Genomic DNA, 20000 nt, shown 5'->3' with positions numbered 1-20000 from the left:
CTCCATTGTTTACACGGACACTGAGGCTCATTGTGCGACTCTTAACGGATTCCTCTCTGTCTCACTATCTTGTCTGTCTGGAAGTCAGCCCTCCAGTCTATTTCCTGGGTCTGTCTCTGAATGGCCGCCTGTCTGACTGACCTCCAGCCTGTCTGTCGGTCCGTCTGTGCCACTTTGCAGTGTACCTGCCTGACAGCCGTCCATCTTTCAGTCAGTGTGTCTGCCTGAGTTTCTGTTTCTGAGTCTTACTCTTACTCTGTCCACGTGTCTTTTTCTCTGTCTCCATGTCTGTCTTTCTCCATCTGTTAGGTATGTCTTTGTTGTCAGGGCAAGCGAGGAGAGCGGGGGTGAGAGAGGGAGCGACGGGGGGGGGGGGGAGGGGGAGAGGGAGGAGAGAGAGAGAGAGAGAAAGCGAGAGATTGAATTGAATTGAATTGAGAGAGAGGGAAGGGGGAGTGAGAGAGGGGGAGAGAGAGCGAGAGACAGAGAGGGAGGGAGCGAGAGAGGGAGTGAGTGAGGGGGGCAAAAGAGAGGGAGCAAAAGGGGGGAGAGAGAGGGTGCGAGAGAGAGGGGGAGCAAGAGAGAGAGACTGAATTGAATTGAATTGAATTGAATTGAGAGAGAGGGAAGGGGGGAGCTAGAGCGAGAGAGAAGGAGCGGGAGAGAGAGATAGAGGGAGAGAGAGAGAGAGAGAGAGGGAGCGAGAGAGAGGGAGTGAGGGAGAGAGAGGGAGCAAGCGAGAGAGAGGGAGTGAGGGAGAGGGAGGGAGAGAGGGAGAACAGAGACCAAGTTGAATGCGGAGGTCTGAACTCCGACATCGTTAAGACACATTGTGAATCGGAGCCTTTCAACACAAACAAGTCTTTCTTCCCCTCTCCCCTCTTTTTCTCCATGTCTTTCTCTCTTTCTTTCAGAGCCTTTCTTTCTTACCTACTCTTTTGTGACGGCAGCAACAGCAGAATTTGAGAAAGGGGAGCCCATCTTGATTGAATGAGACAAAAGGATGGTGAAAAAAAGAGAGAGAAAAATCCCACACAGAAAAATGAAAACCATTTTTGGTTGGGTTTAAATACAAAGATCACAAAGGCCGGCTTTGTCCCGTCACATCTCCGTTTCACACAAAATTCAATAGATTCCTCACAAATCACTAATACGCAAAAGAAAACCTTCTCGTCATTTGTATTTAAGATAAAATTCGTTGCATTTGAATTATTTTTCTTTTAAAATGCCTAAACTATTTAGGTTATTTACTTTGTAGGTAACTTAGTGAAAAAAAAGAAAAGAAAAAAAAACAAGCAAAAATAATCAGCGAAAAACTGAAAATATATACATATATAAAAATACATATATAACACTACAAAAATGTTTTTATATGCAATATCCAACATAGCATATGTTGGATATATATATATGTATATAAATGTATATATATGTACATAAATGAAAAGTTTAATGCTAGAATGTGATTTTCCACCACACGGGAATAGCTGGATATTCCCGTATCATCAAATGTACAGTTAAATAGTGAGTGACTTCTTGTATTCATAGTGTTCTATATAAATCTGAAGAAGAAAAAAATCCTCTTCCTGTCTCTTCATTCCAAGGAAGCGCCCAGACGGGCTGAGCTCTAACGTCACCGGCCTCTCTCAGACACCTATCTCTGCTGCTTATTGATCTGGGATTGATCGGATGCACCTATCAGGAAAAAGCATTTCCCCCGGCAGCTTGGCGGGCCAATACAGTGATAACAACGCTGAAGCGATGTCCCCACTTCCTGACAAAACGCTCCGTCAGACCATTTCAGCGTCCCAGATCGGCAGATAAGGTTTTCCATTCCTGTGAAGAAATGAACCACTCGATCGATTTTACTCGTGTGCCTTTCTTGTTCTGGTTCTCTCTCTCTTGTTTTTCTCTCTTCCTCTCTCTCTCTTTGTTTGTCCGCCCATCCGTCCCCCCGACTCTCCGGTGTACAGTGCGGTAATCCGGGACAATATGCTACAACATCTGCCTCTCCATATGATGCCTGACCCGCTCCATTGACCCTCTTTATGCCAAGCACACATACAAACCTACACACGCACACACAAACACACACACTATCTAAAACATGCCAGCTCTCTCCCCTACCGCTCCCTCCTTACCAATTTCATTCCTCACTCATCCCAACACCCCACCCATGCTCTTCCCCTCCTCCACTTCTGTCACCATCCTCTCCTCTCCAAATCTCTCCAAACATCCACCTCCACTCCCCCATCCTTTAAACCGATCATCCTTCCACCTACCTCTTTCATACATTTGCCTTTTCCTCTCTTCTACATCACTAATCTCTCTCGCTTTCTTTCTCTTTTATTGCCCTGGTAAAGTCAATTCATTCCGACTCTCTCTATCTGGCACCCCAGTACATTTGTGTGGTATGTTTGATATCGGTGATATCAAGGGTCAATAGGGAGACAGATTAACATCCTCTAATGCACAATGTCAGGCTCATCCCCAGATTAGATGGGAAACGGTAACTTTGCCTACTCCAAAGCATCCATTGACTCGAAAATCTTCTGTGGAGGATTGTGTGATAAGCTCACATTGACTTCTACACACAGCCATAAACCCTTGGCTTTTATTATGTGGCAAAGAGCAACTATCCACCACTTATTTCTGTGGACGGGGAATTAAGCACGGACAGATAGAGCTTTGCATCATTGAGAGATTAATACATTTTTCTAAGAACACCATTTACCCGAAGCCATGTGTCTTTCAGTATCAGACACCTCTTCTCATTCATTCTCTCAATCCATCTCTGTCTGTCTGTCTATCTATCTATCTATCTATCTATGTATCTGTCCGTCCGTCCGTCCGTCCGTCCGTCCGTCCATCCATCCATCCATCCATCCATCCATCCATCCATCCATCCATCCATCCATCCATCTATCTATCTATCTATCTATCTATCTATCTATCTATCTATCTATCTATCTATCTATCTATCTATCTATCTATCTATCTATCTATCTATCTATCTATCTATCTATCTATCTATCTATCTATCAATAATTCACCAGGTTTTGCAAAGACTTAGCTTATTAAAGGGAAGGCTGGAGTATGTACCGGGCCAGTGGGGCCAGTACCCCAGGGCCTCAGACTGCCAGGTGGCCTCCAAGCCTCAGGCTACGTGCAGTGTGTGGCCCAACACTTCAGAGGGAAGTTGAAAGCCAGGGTCCCCAGTGTGCACAGTGTGAGCTAACTACTAGGGCCCCCAGACCCCTAAGCATTTCCAATGTGAGGGCCCCCGGGCCCCTTGGCGTTTAAAATGTGAGTTCACCACTAGGCCCCCCCCATGCTTACAATGTGAAGGCCCTCAGAGCCCTTGGTGTTACAAATGTATGCTGACCACTAGGGCCTCTGGGTCCCTCGGCGCTGACAGTGTGAGGGCCCCCACTCAGCTCATTGTCACTTATGTCAACAGAGTTAGACCTTGGGTGGGGTTCCAAAAGACATGTGCCCAGGGGCCTCATGGGACCATGATCCGGCCCTGATTAAGGGCGTAAAGTAATTTCAATTCACGACCTGTAGATCCTCTCAACAATCATGTACAACCCATATCCATCCATCCATTATCCAAACCGCTTATCCTGCTCAGGGTCGCAGGGATGCTGGAGCCTATCCCAGCAGTCATTGGGTGGCAGGTGGGGAGACAGGCCATCACACACATACACGCATTCACACCTAGGGACAATTTAATAAGACCGATTCACCTGACCTACATGTCTCTGGACTGTGGGAGGAAACCGGAGCACCCGGAGGAAACTCACACAGACAAGGGGAGAACATGCAAACTCCACACAGAGGACGACTCGGGACGACCCGCCAAGGTTGGACTACCCTGGTGCTGGAACCCAGGATCTTCTTGCTGTGAGGCAACCATGCTAACCACTGCGCCACCGTGCTGCCCTACACCACATATATACATGTTTTTTGTGCAGCGTGTGGAAAGGTGGCTTGAGGATGAATCAATCTATGTGAAAATGTGCATGAATATGTGTATACACGTTATTACAATGCACAGTTTTAAGTTGTTGTATGTGTGTATGTGTTCGTGCACCTGTGTCGGTTCTTTGTGTACGATGGTTTCTGCTGCACTAATTCCTGTGTCGCCTCGTGGGTTCATTATTACATCTGTATTCATATGAATGTGTTGTTGAATGTGTGCCTTTGAGCTGAGTGACAGCCCGCCCGCTCATGTCGGCTCTGCCACAGCGCTGCCGCAGTGACCCGAAGTCGGTGTAGCTGACACTCACACGCTTTCAGAGATGGAGCCATCTCCTTATCAAATCCGAGCGGAGAGACGACCCTGGTGAAATCCATCCGCATTGAGACATCTGTACCCGGGTTAGCCTAGCAAATCCTTTTCTTCCTAACAAAGCCTTAATCTCGACATGTGTTTGTGTGTGTGTGTGTGTGTGTCTGTGCGGTCACGCACACATCCATCCGCATGTATTTTCGCCGGGATTGCAACAAAGAAATCCGCTAGTGAGATGTTTTTGCACTTGTTGTGGCGCTTAAATCCAATTGCACAGAGGACAAAGCCGTTCAGTGGGAGACTCTGAGGGGGACACAACACAGCGGACCATATGGAGGCCTAGATTGGAACAGTGATAACACCACAGAGGACGTTATTCTGGGGCTAAATACACGCCTGCGCTCACACTCGCAGGCAGACACACACACACACACAAACACACACACACACACACACACACACACACACACACACACACACACACACACACACACACACACACACACACACACACACACACACACACACACACACAGGCAAGCACGAGTAATGAAATCACAGTGACAGAGCAGAGGGGCTGTTCTCCATGATAGAATTACAGAGCGGAGTGTATTCTCCTCTGTCTCTGTTCTCCTCTGTCTCTAGCATATGGGACAACGTGTCTGTATGACAGGTGCAAATGTATTACACACAGTCTGTCTGACCCTTAACCCTACTACACACTGTGTGTGTGTGTGCAACAAGAATGTGAGCTCAGCTCTCTCCCATTAATATACATGAAGACGTGTGCATGTGTCAAACCAGCAGTGTCTCTCTAATCAGATGTGTGTGTGTGTTGTGTGCGTGCACAAATATGTGCTGGTACAAGCATGTGTCATGCTTTACGATAATTCGTCGCAGGTTGACAGAGGGGCTGAGCGCGGCTTGTACCGAGGCTGAGCCGAGCGCCGGAGGTTAATGTGTTTTAGACAGGCAGCCAGGAGGACATCCGCCCAAGCTCTTAACCCCTTGGAAAAGAGCCCCAAGGCGCACACGGATCAGGGTGTAAGTACGTGGGGTCTAAATGTGTGTTTTAGACCGTGCGTGCCCATCTGCGCTAGTGCACTTTGGGGTTTTTTTGCCCCATTTTTGGGGCGTCCTCGTGTGTGTGGAGCGGTTTGGGTCACAATTACTCGGCGACAGGCCGCATATCCCAAATATACAGATGGGGGGAGAAAAGCACCGATTGTCAGACTCATCTTCCTTAAGTAGTCGAACAGATGTTGGCTCATCTTTTTATGTCCTCTCCTCTCTCTTCCTTACTCCTTTACTCCCTTCGGCTTTTACCACTTTTTGGCTCGGCATTTAGAAAGTGCAATCATTTCACTATCACCCACAGGTTTGCTGTGACAGTCAAGCCGAGTCCTGCTGAGTTCTCATTTCCTGTGTACAGTGTGACTCCCTCTCCAATAGCATTAGAGAGCTATTTAAACCCCGTTCACTTCCTGCTATGGGACAGAGCCAAGGGCCCCGTTTCAATACAACTTTTGTTCTCCGGTCATAAAGATCTGATTTAACGGGATCAAATTTTGGTGTGTCTACACAAAAGCGACAGTTATGCATCTTGTATGGCTCGACGGGAGCGAGCGCAGAGTTAACAATGCAGAAATTAGGGGTTTGGATCCGACTACTCGCCTACCTTTTAGCTGACCTCAAAACGCCGTCTCCAAAGGCACTGTAGGGACACTTTGGATGAAAGTCTCCAGTGAATATGTGTATTTACTTAAACGCGCGTCTGCATTATTATTGTCCTAACTTCCTTCTCTAACTCCTTACACTGCTCATTTTCACATTGTGGACAGACGCTGCCGAAATCCAATCAAAATGCCAGACTGACCCCGTCCTAATCTGATTTTAAAAACCTCATAAGCGTCGTGGTTTTTAAATCTGATCTTTTTGCGTCAACGCCTGTCGCTCAAGGTGTCCCATTGTGACCGGATGATGAAACGACACACCGACGGGACAAGCGTAACATGTCGCCATAGAGACGTTGGCCTGGGGGTCGAAACGACTCGCACTTTTGAAGTTTCTGTTGTACGGTGTGTGTTCAGGAAAGACAAGCCACGCACTTTTGAGACGGGTGCTGCTGTACATGTTCAGCCTTCTCTCATGGTTATGACTCCATTTCTCTGTTTTGGTTTGTTTTTTTCTCTCCTTTTTCTCCCAAGTTGTACTTGGCCAATTAATCCACTCTTCCGAGCCGTCCCGGTCACTGCTCAACCCCCTCTGATCGGGGGAGGGCTGCAGACTACCACATGCCTCCTCCGATACATGTGGAGTCACCAGCTGCTTCTTTTCACCTGACAGTGAGGAGTTTCACCAGGGGGACGTAGCACGTGGGAGGATCACGCTATTCCCCCCAGTTCCCCCTCCCCCCCGAACAGGAGCCCCGACCGACCAGAGGAGGCGCTAGTGCAGCGACCAGGACACATACCCACATCCGGCTTCCCACCCACAGACACAGCCAACTGTGTCGGTAGTGACGCCCCACCAAGCCGGAGGTAACACGGGGATTCGAACTGGCGATCCCCATGTTGGTAGGCAATGGAATAGACCCCTATGCTACCCGGACGCCCCCCTGTCTCTTTTTTTTATAAAGCAAAGAGCCTTTCTATAGAAACTTGATTCTGCTGTTAGGCCAGCTAATCCAGCTAAGAATCATTCTGTCCTGTAAACAAAAGGCTGCAAGTTTGAGTCCTGCAGCACCGGATGCACATCGGCACATACAGCTGAGCGGATTCACCTGCTGCCTCTGGACACGTGCTTTGCTCAGCCTTACATGTCAAAACAGTGAAGGCGAGTGGACCGCCCGCTCCACTTCAAAATAATAAAGCAGTAATTCAACTTATACGTCTCCCCACCTCCTTCTGATCACCCCTTGTCATTTTACCTGCAGCTGTAGGGGCCCCAGGCCTGGCGTGGCAGCAGCCATGGTTGTGGGGATGAGCTGGAGAGGGTAGGGATCACCTGGAGAACCACAAAAAAACACAGAGAAAGAAAAGAGCTTAGCATGCAGTAATGTGACACTGCTATCCATATCACTCTGAAATGCTGGTATCAGGATCAGTCTGAGTTAATCGAGTGTCGCAGAGTGTTGCTTGTTGCATTGGAAAGTTGAGCAAATGACACCGGGGGGAACTTCTTTTTCTCCGAAGTACACGCATAAGAACTCCTCTGCAGCTCTTCGCCGTGTATTTTTAATGCCGACCAGTGGTTATGGACTGTGCTGCAATGCATCGTTGAGGCTCGTGAATGTGTCTAAACTGTCCCGATCGTCCCCCCCCCCCCCCGTTCCACGTCGTTCCCTTAACTCACTGTTGTTTTAACAAGGCAGAACTCGGTAAAAACCATCTCCGTAGACTCTCCTTCTTCTGCTTCTGAGTTCAGTTAATCAATTAATGTATCAATCACAACTTCATTTACATAGCACATTTCCTGCATTAAAATACAGTGTATTTAAGACCATATGTAAGTGCAGAGATAAAATGTGGGTCATGATAAGCAGAAGAAAACCAACAGATAGGAAGAAAGGACTGGCACCCAGTGTAAATAGAAGTAATAAAGTTATAGGTAAATAAATAAATAAGAATTAAAAAACTGAAACTCAATAAAATAGAGATTTGTTGGCCTTCATTGTAATTTTCACCCTCTATTCCCCCAGGGTCCATCTTCCAGTCTTCTCCCTGACCTCCACATTGCTCTGTCCTACTTCCACATCTCTCTCTCTCTCGGTCCTCCCATCCTTTGTATCGTCTCTGTCTCCCATCTGTCCCCTTCCCTCCTTGTACTCAGTTCAGCCCCATGTCTCCCTCCTCTCTTATTCTTTCTCCCTCGTCTCCTCCTTGTTTTCCCCCTCCGCCACTCAGCCTCCTTCCATAACACCACCCACCCACCCACACACGGAGACACACACAGAGACACACACACACACACACACCTGAGTCCCTCTCTGCAGCTGTTTCAGCCGTCCTTTGTGCCCGGTGCCGATGGAGCCCTTAATGAAAAGGCCGATTGTGCGTCCTTCTCTGTAAAACCCCTCCTGACAAAGACTGGCGGGCTGAGGTGCTCCTGATAAAGGCTGCCCCCGCCTTGTAATTAAGAGTGCTGCTCTCTCTCTCTCTCTCTCAAGCTGATCCCTCTTTCTCTCGCTGTTCTACTGCTTTGTTAGGAGCGGGCTTTTGTTCCCCTTCTCGCACCCCCTATCTCGCTTTTCCTTTTCTTTCCTTGCCATCTAACCCCTTCTTCATCCTCGAGTCTCTCTCTTTCTCTCGTTTTTGAGTTCATTCTCTCCGTCTTTTGCCCGTCTTTCACTCAGGGACAGGAGCCGAGATGAGCCGAGACGAGACAGGGTGATAAATCGGGAGATGGACAGACGAGGCAGGGGAGATGACAGAGGGCAGCGAGAGATAGAGAGGGAGCGGAGGAGAGAAGAGCAGCGCAGCTTATTAGTGTCCAGGTGCAGATAGGCCACGTTGTAATTACTCGGAGAGGGAGAAAGGTCAGAGGGGACTGGGGGGGAGGGAGGATGATGGCGGAGGAGGAGGGGGTAGGGGTGGGGGAGCAGCGCGGAGCGGAGGGGTACGGGAGTGGAGATACAGAGAGCTAACGCTGTCTCTGCTGCTCTCTTCAGGAAAGTCACTCTAAATTATGATGTTTGCTTGTAACGTCAGGGGAGATGGGAGGAAAGAGAAGAGGAAAACGGGGGAGGACGAGGAGGAGAGTCGCAGAGGGGAGAAGGAAAGACAGGAGGAGAGGGGAGGGTAAAGTATATCGGGCCATGTAAAGATATTGATTTTCCCATCAATTGCTATTTTCATTTGAAGGATTCGATATTGATTCCTAAATTCCCAAGATCGGAATTTTAATGGACGCCTCGTCTCAGCGGATGTATGAAGGCTTCTGCTAAGAAACTTGTTTCTAGCGCGCCTCGCATCGTGCAGATGTCTCGAGTTTCTGCTGAACCAGTACCAGAAACTCAGTTGACCCAATGACATTTTTTAACAACTGCGGCTGCTGGCCTTCAATCTGCACTTTGCTGCCAAACATCCTCCTGAACAACCCAAGCTCGGAGGCTGTCTGTAATGTCTCGTTCTCTGTTCTGGTACACGGTGGTGTAGGTGGTGTAGTATTAGTGCTGTTCTTCACCATTCATGTTTAGTAAAAGCTAACTTAATGTCTTGCTTTTGGCCCTGTTGTTAATGTTAAACATGAACTTGTTTTGCACCAAGGCTTGCCGTACATTTCAAATCATTAGTTCTTAGGGAATCTTTTTCTTATCCAAGCAATACTGGCTCCCACACTGTATCTGGCCAATCACCCTGCCCTCTGAGCTGTCCCGGTCGCTGCTCCACCCCCCCTCTGCCGATCCGGGGAGGTCTGCAGACAACCACATGCCTCCTCCAATACATGTGGAGTCGCCAGCTGCTTCTTTTCACCTGCCGGTAAGGAGTTTCGCCAGGAGGACGTAGTGCATGTGAGGATCACGCTATTCCCCCCAGTTCCCCCTCCCTGCTGAATGGATGCTCCGACTGACCAGAGGAGGCGCTAGTGCAGCCACCAGGACTCATACCCACATCCGGCTTCCCACCCGCAGACATGGCCAATTGTGTCTGTAGGGACATCTGACCAAGCCGGAGATAACGGGGATTCGAACCAGGGATCCCCATGTCGGTAGGCAACGGCAAAGACTGCCACGCCACCCGGGCGCCCTCAATATTGGCATTTTAACTGAAATAACTGAGCTGATATTGAACTGAATTGAAATCGAATCAAATCAGGATCTTGTGAATCAAAATGGAATGAAAGAGGGAACGCTGTGCAGAGACCAAGCCGTACAAGTCAAGGACAAAATAGGCAGGGACAGAAGAGCAGAGGAGAGGAAAGGAGGATAAGAGTTAACCCTTAGCAAGCAAAAAGGACAACGGGACTCTGAGAACTTGTGGAATTTGGAAGCCAGAATGGTCCACCCAATCTAAGACACAGAGTTCCAGGACATACACTGGTCCCACATAGAGGACACTCCATTTATCATGGAGAATACTTGGGAATATTCCTGGGGTTTGACCTTGCATTTCTGACCTTGACCCTTCAGTCAGCCTCTTGGCTATAACAGGGCCTTTCTCTATGTGTGTGTGTCTGTCTGTCTGATTGCTCGTGCACGCATAGCGTTTGCATGCACTTGCCTGCGTGTTTGTCAAATGCACACACATGTGTGTGTCCCAACAAGGCAGAGAGGAGATATCGCTACCAACATATTTTCCCATATAACTCAGTTCTCTAAAAAAAAAGAAGAAGGAATTCCTTTCTTTGGGGGAGGGAGGGCAAGCAGGGGTGGGATTGGGGATGGGGGTAATGGAATTATTTCAGGCCCTGTGTATTCTTGGAGATGGGTCTTTTTCCTCGGTCCCTGAGCAAACATGAGCCGGGTGGATATTTATGCTCCTCCTGGGGGCTGCTGTAACAAAAGCGAGAGAAAGACACAGGAAAGCAAACATGTTGCTCTTGGCATGGGTGGACCAGGACCCCGACGGACACAGCCGAGAGTTCTCACTGATGGATTGGACGGGGAAGGGTGGTGGTGGGGTGGGGGTGGGGGTTGGATGAAAGGGGACGGGAAGTGCAAACGTCACCGGTGTCCCCCCGGATGCGCGTAGACTGCGCGCAACGGAGCGTTTTCGAGCTATGAGTCGCAGCATAGGGGCCATGTAAGTCACGGGACGTCCACAATACACATGTTCTGTTTGGAGACAGAATCTATGTCAAATAAAAAAACAAAACATACGGGCCAGATCACATCTCCATAGCTCACGGAGGTGGTTCAAAAAGTCTGGCAACGCGTGGCTACGGACGGACCTTAAACGGAACTGCCATTTAAAACTAAGCACAAGTATTTGATAAGCCAAGGACAAGGCCGGTGTCTGTCAGGTGTCCTCGCCAAATTGGACCTTATTCTTGCTTCTGCAGACAGGAAGCCGAGTGACATGACATGCACTTGAGGTGTTTGTGACTGTAATACTCCTGGTGGTCTCCAGCAACATGATCGTTCCGTGTTTGTCTTCGTTGGGAGAGCAATACTTTGGTGCGGGTCTACCCCGCCCCCCACCGCCGTTACACTTCCAGTTACATCCATTACCTCAGCGGGAGTCGCCATATTTCTGGTGTCATCTTCACAAGACCTGATTTCATCTAACCACCCAAACCATGGATATGTTCAGAGTTTTTCGAAAAGGGGTCTGACTCATGTGTGAAAACTGTGAGCTACACTGTTACTTTGAGGGCGTCCAGGTAGTGTAGCGGTCTATTCTGTTGCCTACCAACACGGGGATCACCGATTCGAATCCCCATGTTACCTCCGGCTTGGTCGGGAGTCCCGACAGACACAATCGGTTATGTGTGCGGGTGGGAAGCCGGATGTGGGTATGTGTCCTGGCCGCTGCAGTAGCGCCTCCTCTGGTCGGTCGGGGCGCCTGTTCAGGAGGGGAGGGGGAACTTGGGGGAATAGCGTGATCCTCTCATGCGCTACGTCCCCCTGGTGAAACTCCTCAGTCAGGTGAAAAGAAGCGGCTGGTGACTCCACATGTATGGGAGGAGGCATGTGGTCGTCTGCAGCCCTCCCCAGCTCGGCAGAGGGGGTGGAGAGCAGAGTGGGGTAATTGGACGAGTGCAATTGGGAAGAAAAAAAAAAAAGCTGTTACTTTGAATGACTTTGAAAGTTAACGGAGAGTTTTCCAACAGTCAGATTTAGCTGGTGCGGCACGCCAGTTTGGTCGGAGTTGGCGCGGGCAGTGAAAAGACAAGCCCACCAATTGAGAGGGTATTTAAATGGGCAATGGGCGTGGGTGAAGATGGCAGTAATTGAAATGGAACGGACTTGTTTGGGAAGCTGTGAAACTCTGGGGGGGTAGATAGTGGTGGGGATGGGGTATGGATCTTTGGAATGATTGTGCACGTTGTTTATTTAGTGTGTGTGTGTGCACATATGTGTCAAGAGTATTTTGTATGTGTGTGTGTGTGTTGTAGTACTTCTTGTGTCTCTGCGTGCGTGCTTGTATAAGAGTGTGCGTATGAGATAACAGAATGTTGTGTGTGTGTGTGTGTCTGTGGGCTGTGTTGGAAGCATGTTCTGGCTGTGTCCTGTGTTAATGTGAGGAAAACCTTGGGCAGGTCACATTAACCCCACCCCCCCGCCCCCCAATCCCCACCCACCACTTACTCCCCAATGGTACTTTATTCTCAGCATCCCCTGGCAAGCACCCACCTTTCTATCTGTCTCTCTCTGTCTTTCCCTCTCTCTCTCTCTTTCTCTCCATCTATCATGGTAAACAACACATTGCCGCACAGCCGGAGCGTGATGGCCAAAAAAAAAAAAAAAAAAAAATCAGGTCCCGCAGGATGTCGGCTTTTTGTTGCTTTTTTTTTTTACTGCATAAAATACACAAGACAAAAGGAAGGAGCCAAGAGAACTGAGCCAGAGAGCGAGAGAGAGAGAGAGGGAGAGCGAGAGAGGGAGAGATAGAGAGAGGGTAAACAGGAAGAGTGTATTTGGGCTGCTTTCTCTATTAGGAGAGGCATTTTTTCTAGGAGAGCGAGAGAGAGAGCGAGAGAGAGAGACGGCACTTCTTTTGGAAAACAGTTTGATTCTGTGTGGGAAAATAGCACAAACTTTGTTTTATTGAGCGAAGTCACACCGTCGCTCGCCTGTGCCCAAGCGAAGTGCCATTCATAAGCAGAATAACTCGTGTCTGTTAACATCTGCAGCCAACAGGAAGTAGTGTGAGCGTGTGCAGCCACCAGTCTGACTGTTAACACACCAGTCAGTATCAGTATAAAGACGAACACGCCTTTGTCTACAGTATATCAATTCACTGAATTGTGTGTGTGTGTGTGTGTGTGTGTGTGTGTGTGTGTGTGTGTGTGTGTGTGTGTGTGTGTGTGTGTGTTTGTGTTAGTCTCGCTGAAAGGCCGTTGCAGTGTATTCGGGTCTGCAAACACGTGCTTCTCTACATGTAGAAAATTTGCCTCCGTGTGACTTTGTGAGTAAGTGTGTGACTTTGAGTGAGTGTGTGTGTGTGTGTGTGTGTGTGTGTGTGCTTGACTTACTGCAGCCGGGCTTGTAGTTGAAGCCAGGGGGCATGAGGAAACCCTGCTGGGCCGCGGCAGCTGCCAGAGTCCTCTGGTCTGGAGGAAAGACCGGGATCATCAACGGAGGGAGCTGGCCCTGGACCTGCTGATGAAGGAGGGAGGACGAGAGGAAAGGGAGAAGGTCAGGAGGAAGAAAAGGAGAACGGGGGGGGGGGGGTTTGGGAGAGAAAGAGTGAGACGGGAGGGAAAGGAAGGGATGTACGGTGGGAGGAGAGGGGGGAGACAGACATTGAGGGGACATGGAAGAGATTAGCATCGATGAATATTTGGGGGCAGGAGAGGTGAGTGAACGAGTGACTCACCCCATTCGTCTATTTACCATTCTTCCGCTCAACAGAAGGGTGGCAGATTTACCCCCCCCCCCCGAGTCCATCCCTGTCACAGTGCTCTTGAGCAAAAAAAATAAAATAAATGCTCATCTGATTTCAGCAAGGCCACAAAAAGCCGACCTCAGATTGTGGATGCCATGATGAGCACGCTTCAGAACAAGACCAGTGTTCGACAGTGTGGGTTGGGGATGGTGTGGTGTACTTACTGTACACATGCAGAACAAGACCAGTGTGTGACAGTGTGGGTTGGGGACGGTGTAGTGTGGGGTTGGGGATGGTGTAGTGTGGGGTTGGGGATGGTGTAGTGTGGGGCTGGGGATGGTGTGGTGTACTTACTGTACACATCAGCAGCTGTATGAATTAAATATCTGAACTACACCAGATTACATATTCAGATCTGATGTGTTATTGATATCATGCAGCATACGATCAACGACACACAGAAAACTCCTCTACGGGCAAAATGACCCGCCAGTACCGTAAAGAACAGTGCCGGGTGAGGGGGAAATGTGTGTGTGTGTGATATTGATTTTAACCCGGTACAACATTCTGCCCTGGCAGTTGTGTGTAAAACACCACAGAAGCACCGTCCTGAGGCCTACAGTTCCATCTAATAGCTGGGTCATCACAAACAACCTGGCAAAGGGGTCGGGTGTAGGCACTTAGCACCACTTTCAGTCACATAATTTACACACACACACACACACACACACACACACACACACACACACAAACCTGCAGACATGCATACACACATGCATACAGACAATACATGCACCCATGATTTTGCACACGCACGCACACACGCAAGCACACACATCTACATACACACATGCAGACAGACAAAAAAATGCACCCATGGTTTTGTGCACACACACACAGACATGCACGCACACACACACACAAACCTGCAGACACGCATACAGACAGACACAATACATGCACCCGTGATTTTGTACAAACACACACACACACACACACACACACACACACACACACACACACACACACACACACACACACACACACACACACACACACACTCAATCCTGTAGATTAGTGAAGACAAAGAGCAAGTCACGAGGAAACTCTCACAACAGCTGGCCTCTTCTTTTTTCTGAGGATCTCTGTCTTTCTGTGCGTCTCCCCCCCCCCCCCCCCCCGGTCTCTCTCTCTCTCTCTCTCTGCTCTTGTCGGCAGCGGGCCATTATGACTTCACAAGGTTTCCAGGATTTTAAAAAAGAAGTGGGAGAAAAAAGTGCCTCCGTCGGGTGGCTCTGGCAGAGAGGAAAGGGGAGAGAGGGAGAGAGAGAGGGAGAGAAGGAGAGCGAGACAGACAGAGAGAGAAGGAGAAAAAAAGAGACAGAAGAGACAGAGAAGTGGGAGACAGATGGTTGCACTAAACAGTGCTCTGCCAAAAACAACACATGAAGACTCGTGAGTGACGGACTGACTGACAGCGTGAAGGGAGCGCAGCAGATAGGGAGGCGATAGGAGCGGTTGAGGACAGGAAGAAGGGGAGAGAGAAAGGGAAGAGAGGACAGAAGTGGAAGAGGAGAAGAGCGGCAGCTCATGTTACGTTGAGTCACTAAAAAATTTGAGGTGCATTACGGCGTTACGCTAACACCACACACCAACTGTTCTCCCCCCCGTTTTTCTTCTCAATTGTATCCGGCCAATTACCCCACTCTTCTGAGCCGTCCCGGTCGCTGCTCCACCCCCTCTGCCGATCCAGGGAGGGCTGCAGACTACCACACGCCTCCTCCGATACATGTGGAGTCGCCAGCCGCTTCTTTTCACCTGACAGTGAAGAGTTTCACCAGGGGGACGTAGCGCGTGGGAGGATCACGCTATTCCCCCCAGTTCCCCCTCCCCAACAGGCGCCCTGACCAACCAGAGGAGGCGCTAGTGCAGCGACTAGGACACATACCCACATCCGCCTTCCCACCTGCAGACACGGCCAATTGTGTCTGTCAGGACACCCGACCAAGCCGGAGGCAACACAGGGATTCTAACCGTCGATCCCCGTGTTGGTAGCCAACGGAATAGACCACCTCGCCACCCAGATGCTAACATGATTACTTTGCACGGTTGTATTCATCTGCTTCATGGTAACAGTTGTAAAATACCCCCATACATTCAGTTAGAACGAGTTAATAATGATGAAATGTCACAATAGTCTGCTTGATATTAAATCAACCTACACTGTAAGTGTGATATCGTGTGACATTATCTTGATATTATCCAAAAATGTTACCAGCTACAGGCTCTAATATGGTTTGTAAGGCGTCGTCCTCGCCACCTTGCTGGGGGGAGCTGTTTGGGGAATCAGACCATGTTATTCCTCCGACATCCAATTTTTACTATCACTTTTATTTCTACCAATTTCCACTCCCTCTTGTCTTTGCTCTGCCGGGAGTGCGAAGAGGTAATGGCTGAATAGGATAATGGTGGGTAAAAGCTGCCTGATGTGGAAAATTGATCCTGAGTGATGAAAATAGCCACACAATCAAATGGTCGCGGTGTCACTGTGCATTCAGGTAATATTATCACGATGATATGGGAACTTGACACGGTAAACGCTTCAGAGAGAGGAGGATAAGACAGATAAATATAGAGGGAGGGAGGGAGAGAGAAGAGAGAGAGAGAGAGAGAGAGAGAGAGAGAGAGAGAGAGAGAGAGAGAGAGAGAGAGAGAGAGAGAGAGAGAGAGATGCCTATTCACAGTCATAGCAGTGCTTCAGGGCTCTCTTGTCTGCCCGCATATTTGTGTGCTCAAGTTTCCCTGGGTGTATGCACACTTGTGTAAACACACACACACACACACATGCATGCACACACACACATACATGCATGCACACACACACAAAACCTGCCTCCTCCTCTTGCTTCTGTGTCGGCATGAGATGGTGGCAGTGGCGGGCAGCAGCCCTTCCATCAAACTATCACAGCGCAGGGGAATTGTGCTCTCTTCAAGCGGCTCCCATTCCCCCCCCCCCCACACCAAAAACAATAATTACTCCTCCATTTTGGTTAACCATAAACCGCCGTGCCTTCTGCGCCGTGCGATCAGAAGGGAGAGGCGTCCTGGTGCAGCACTCGGACAGGACCCCCGCGGGGACGAATCACAGACACAACAGTTCCGCTTTGCCTTTCAGGCCTAATTGGACATATGCTGAAGAGGAGCTGGCTACCACTACCGCAACATACCGTAGGGAGGAGAGGGAGCGAGGAGATGAGAGCAGAGAGGAGAGGGGAGATGGAAAGAGAGAGAATGGAGGAGAGAGAGGGGAGGAGAGGAGAGTAAAAAAAAAAGGGATGAATATGATTAAGAGAGTTGTGAAGGAAGGAAAGTTAAGGGAATAAGAAAAGAGAAGAGGGTTAAAAGGAAGAGGAAAGTAAAAGGGACGGGATGAAAGGGGAGGAAAAGAAAGAGGAGGAGGAGAGTCGGGGAGATGTCACGAGGCCCTGGTGGTTCACTGGTTCTATAAACACAAATGCACTCACATACTGACATGTAAAAACGTTTAAGTATCGTGTGTGTGTGTGTCTGTGTGTGTGTGTGTGTGTAATGTAAATTGAAAGAGGATTTCCGGAAAGTATGACACTCAGTGTTTCTTTGCTTTTATCCGAGCAGATGAAAACGTCATGAACAAAAACTCCTTAATGGCGTACACCTCTCTCATCTTTCTTTCTTTCTCTCTCTCTATTCACCCCCGCCCCCGGTTCCCCCTTTCTCCGTCTCTCATGACAAAAGCTCTGGTACAATAAGAAGACATTAATCAGCCTAGAGAAGTATTGCACAATACCATTAAGTCTCCACAACGGGATAAGAAGATCATGAGATGTAAATCACAAAGGACAGAGGCAGGGGGGGGGGGGACAGAGAGAGCGAGACAGAGTGAGAGAGAGCGAGAGAGAGAGAGAGGGAGAGAGAGCGAGGGAGAGAGCAAGGGAGGGCGAGAGGGCGAGAGAGAGGGGGGGAGAGAGGTGGAAGGGGGGAGTTAAATTTAGCAGGAGCTAGGTTTAAATTAGAGAGTAACACATACAAAATATATATGTAATTTATAAAGAAAAGAAATTATGTAAATAAAATGAAACAAAGTTGACAGAGAAAAAATTGAGAATAAGAGGATCTAGAAGAGAAGAGTGATAGAAATCAAGAGAAGGATAAACAAATAGAAAGCCAGGGAGAGAGAGAGAGTGAGAGAGAGGGAAGTGAAGAGATTCCCCTTCCCATATGCTGCTGTTATAATAGTTGAGTTGGATATGTGTGTAACAGCTGTTGAGCTGATGAGCAGCGACATTAGTCTAGGATGCTGGCTGGAACACACACACACACACACACACCAGGCGTCTGTAGTTCATTTTGACCTCTAATAGGTAACATACAGAGGGACCCATACATGTGTGTGCACACACACGTTAACACACAGAAAGACATGGGCACATGCTACTGAGGCAGGGAACACACTGATTTTAACCAGCACATGAACAAACTACCCATTTCTCTGTTTGTGTGTTTGTGTGTGTGTGTGCGCGCGTGCATACGCTTGTGTGATACATGTCTTCTTATTCTTCTTTTAGCTGCTCCCATTAGGGGTCGCCACAGCAGATCATCCGTTTCCATTTCTTCCTCTCCTCTGCATCTTCCTCTGTCACACCAGCCACCTGCATGTCCTCCCTCACCACATCCATGAACCTCCTCTTTGGCCTTCCTCTTTTCCTCTTCCCTGGCAGCTCCATATTCAGCATCCTTCTCCCAATATACCCAGCATCTCTCCTCCACACATGTCCAAACCATCTCAATCTTGCCTCTCTAGCTTTGTCTCCAAACCGTCCAACCCGGGCTGTCCCTCTAATATAACCGTTCCTAATCCTGTCCTTCTTCGTTACTCCCAGTGAAAATCTTAGCAGCTTCAACTCTGCCACCTCCAGCTCCACCTCCTGTCTTTTGTTCAGTGCCACTGTCTCCAAACCATATAACATAGCTGGTCTCACAAACATCTTGTAAACCTTCCCTTTAACTCTTGCTGGCACCCTTCAGTCACAAATCACTCCTGACACTCTTCTCCACCCACTTCATCCTGCCTGCACTCTCTTCTGCACTTCCCATTACTTTGCACAGTTGACCCCAAATATTTAAACTCATACGCCTTCGTCACCTCCACTCCTTGCATCCTCACCATTCTGCTGTCCTCCCTCTCATTCACACATATGTATTCCGTCTTCCTTCTACTGACTTTCATTCCTCTTCTCTCCAGTGCATACCTCCACCTCTCCAGGCTCTCCTCAACCTGCACCCTACTCTCGCTACAGATCACAATGTTATCCGCAAATGTCATTGTCCATGGAGACTCCTGCCTGATCTTGTCTGTCAACCTGTCCATCACCATTGCAAACAAGAAAGGGCTCAGAGCCGATCCTTGATGTAATCCCACCTCCACCTTGAACCCATCTGTCATTCCTACCACACACCTCACCACTGCCATCATACACATCCTGCACCACTCCTACATACTTCTTTGCCACTCCCGACTTCCTCATACAATACCACAACTCCTCTCTCGGCACCCTGTCATATGCTTTCTCTAAATCCACAAAGACACAATGTAACTCCTTCTGGCCTTCTCTATACTTCTCCATCAACACTCTCAAAGTAAACATCACATCTGTAGTGCTCTTTCCTGGCATGAACTCAATCAAATTAAAAAATATTCAACATAAACAATAAATTATGTGTAAATGAAATGTCTTGGAGATAAAGATTTCTCTTCATGGTGTCCGGGTGGTGTGGCGGTCGATTTCGTTACCTACCAACATGGGGATCGCCAGTTTGAATCCCCGTGTTACCTCTGGCTTGGTTGGGCATCCCTTCAGACACAATTGGCCGTGTCTGCGGGTGGGAAGCCAGATGTGGGTATGTGTCCTGGTCGCTGCACTAGTGCCTCCTCTGGTCAGTTGGGGCACCTGTTCAGGGGGAAGGGGGAACTTTGGGGGAATAGCGTGATCCTCCCACGCACTACGTCCCCCTGGTGAAACTCCTCACTGTCAGGTGACGAGAAGCGGCTGGCGACGCCACATGTATCGGAGGAGGCATGTGGTAGTCTGCAGCCCTCCCCCGGATCAGCAGAGGGGGTGGAGCAGCGACCGGGACGGCTCGGAAGAGTGGGGTAATTGGCTGAGTATAATTAGAGA

At 48.9% G+C, this 20000-nt stretch overlaps 1 protein-coding gene across 3 annotated transcripts in view; it reads right to left on the bottom strand.

Moving 5' to 3' along the window:
* The window catches only part of sox5 (SRY-box transcription factor 5), a 113151-nt gene that overhangs the window by 25483 nt on the left and 67668 nt on the right, over window positions 1-20000 (bottom strand). For 2 of the 3 annotated variants that reach the window (XM_056275821.1, XM_056275822.1), the window contains exons 7-8: window positions 13433-13559; window positions 7224-7300 (exon numbers count right to left, since the gene is read on the bottom strand). In XM_056275821.1, coding sequence (XP_056131796.1) covers window positions 7224-7300; window positions 13433-13559 — 204 coding nt within the window. The remainder of the gene's footprint in view (window positions 1-7223; window positions 7301-13432; window positions 13560-20000) is intronic. The other variant, XM_056275823.1, reaches the window with a different exon arrangement.

This window comes from Lampris incognitus, chromosome 3, assembly GCF_029633865.1.
Source record: "Lampris incognitus isolate fLamInc1 chromosome 3, fLamInc1.hap2, whole genome shotgun sequence".
Lineage (NCBI taxonomy): Eukaryota > Metazoa > Chordata > Actinopteri > Lampriformes > Lampridae > Lampris > Lampris incognitus.
This window is presented reverse-complemented; position numbering and strand designations above follow the sequence as displayed.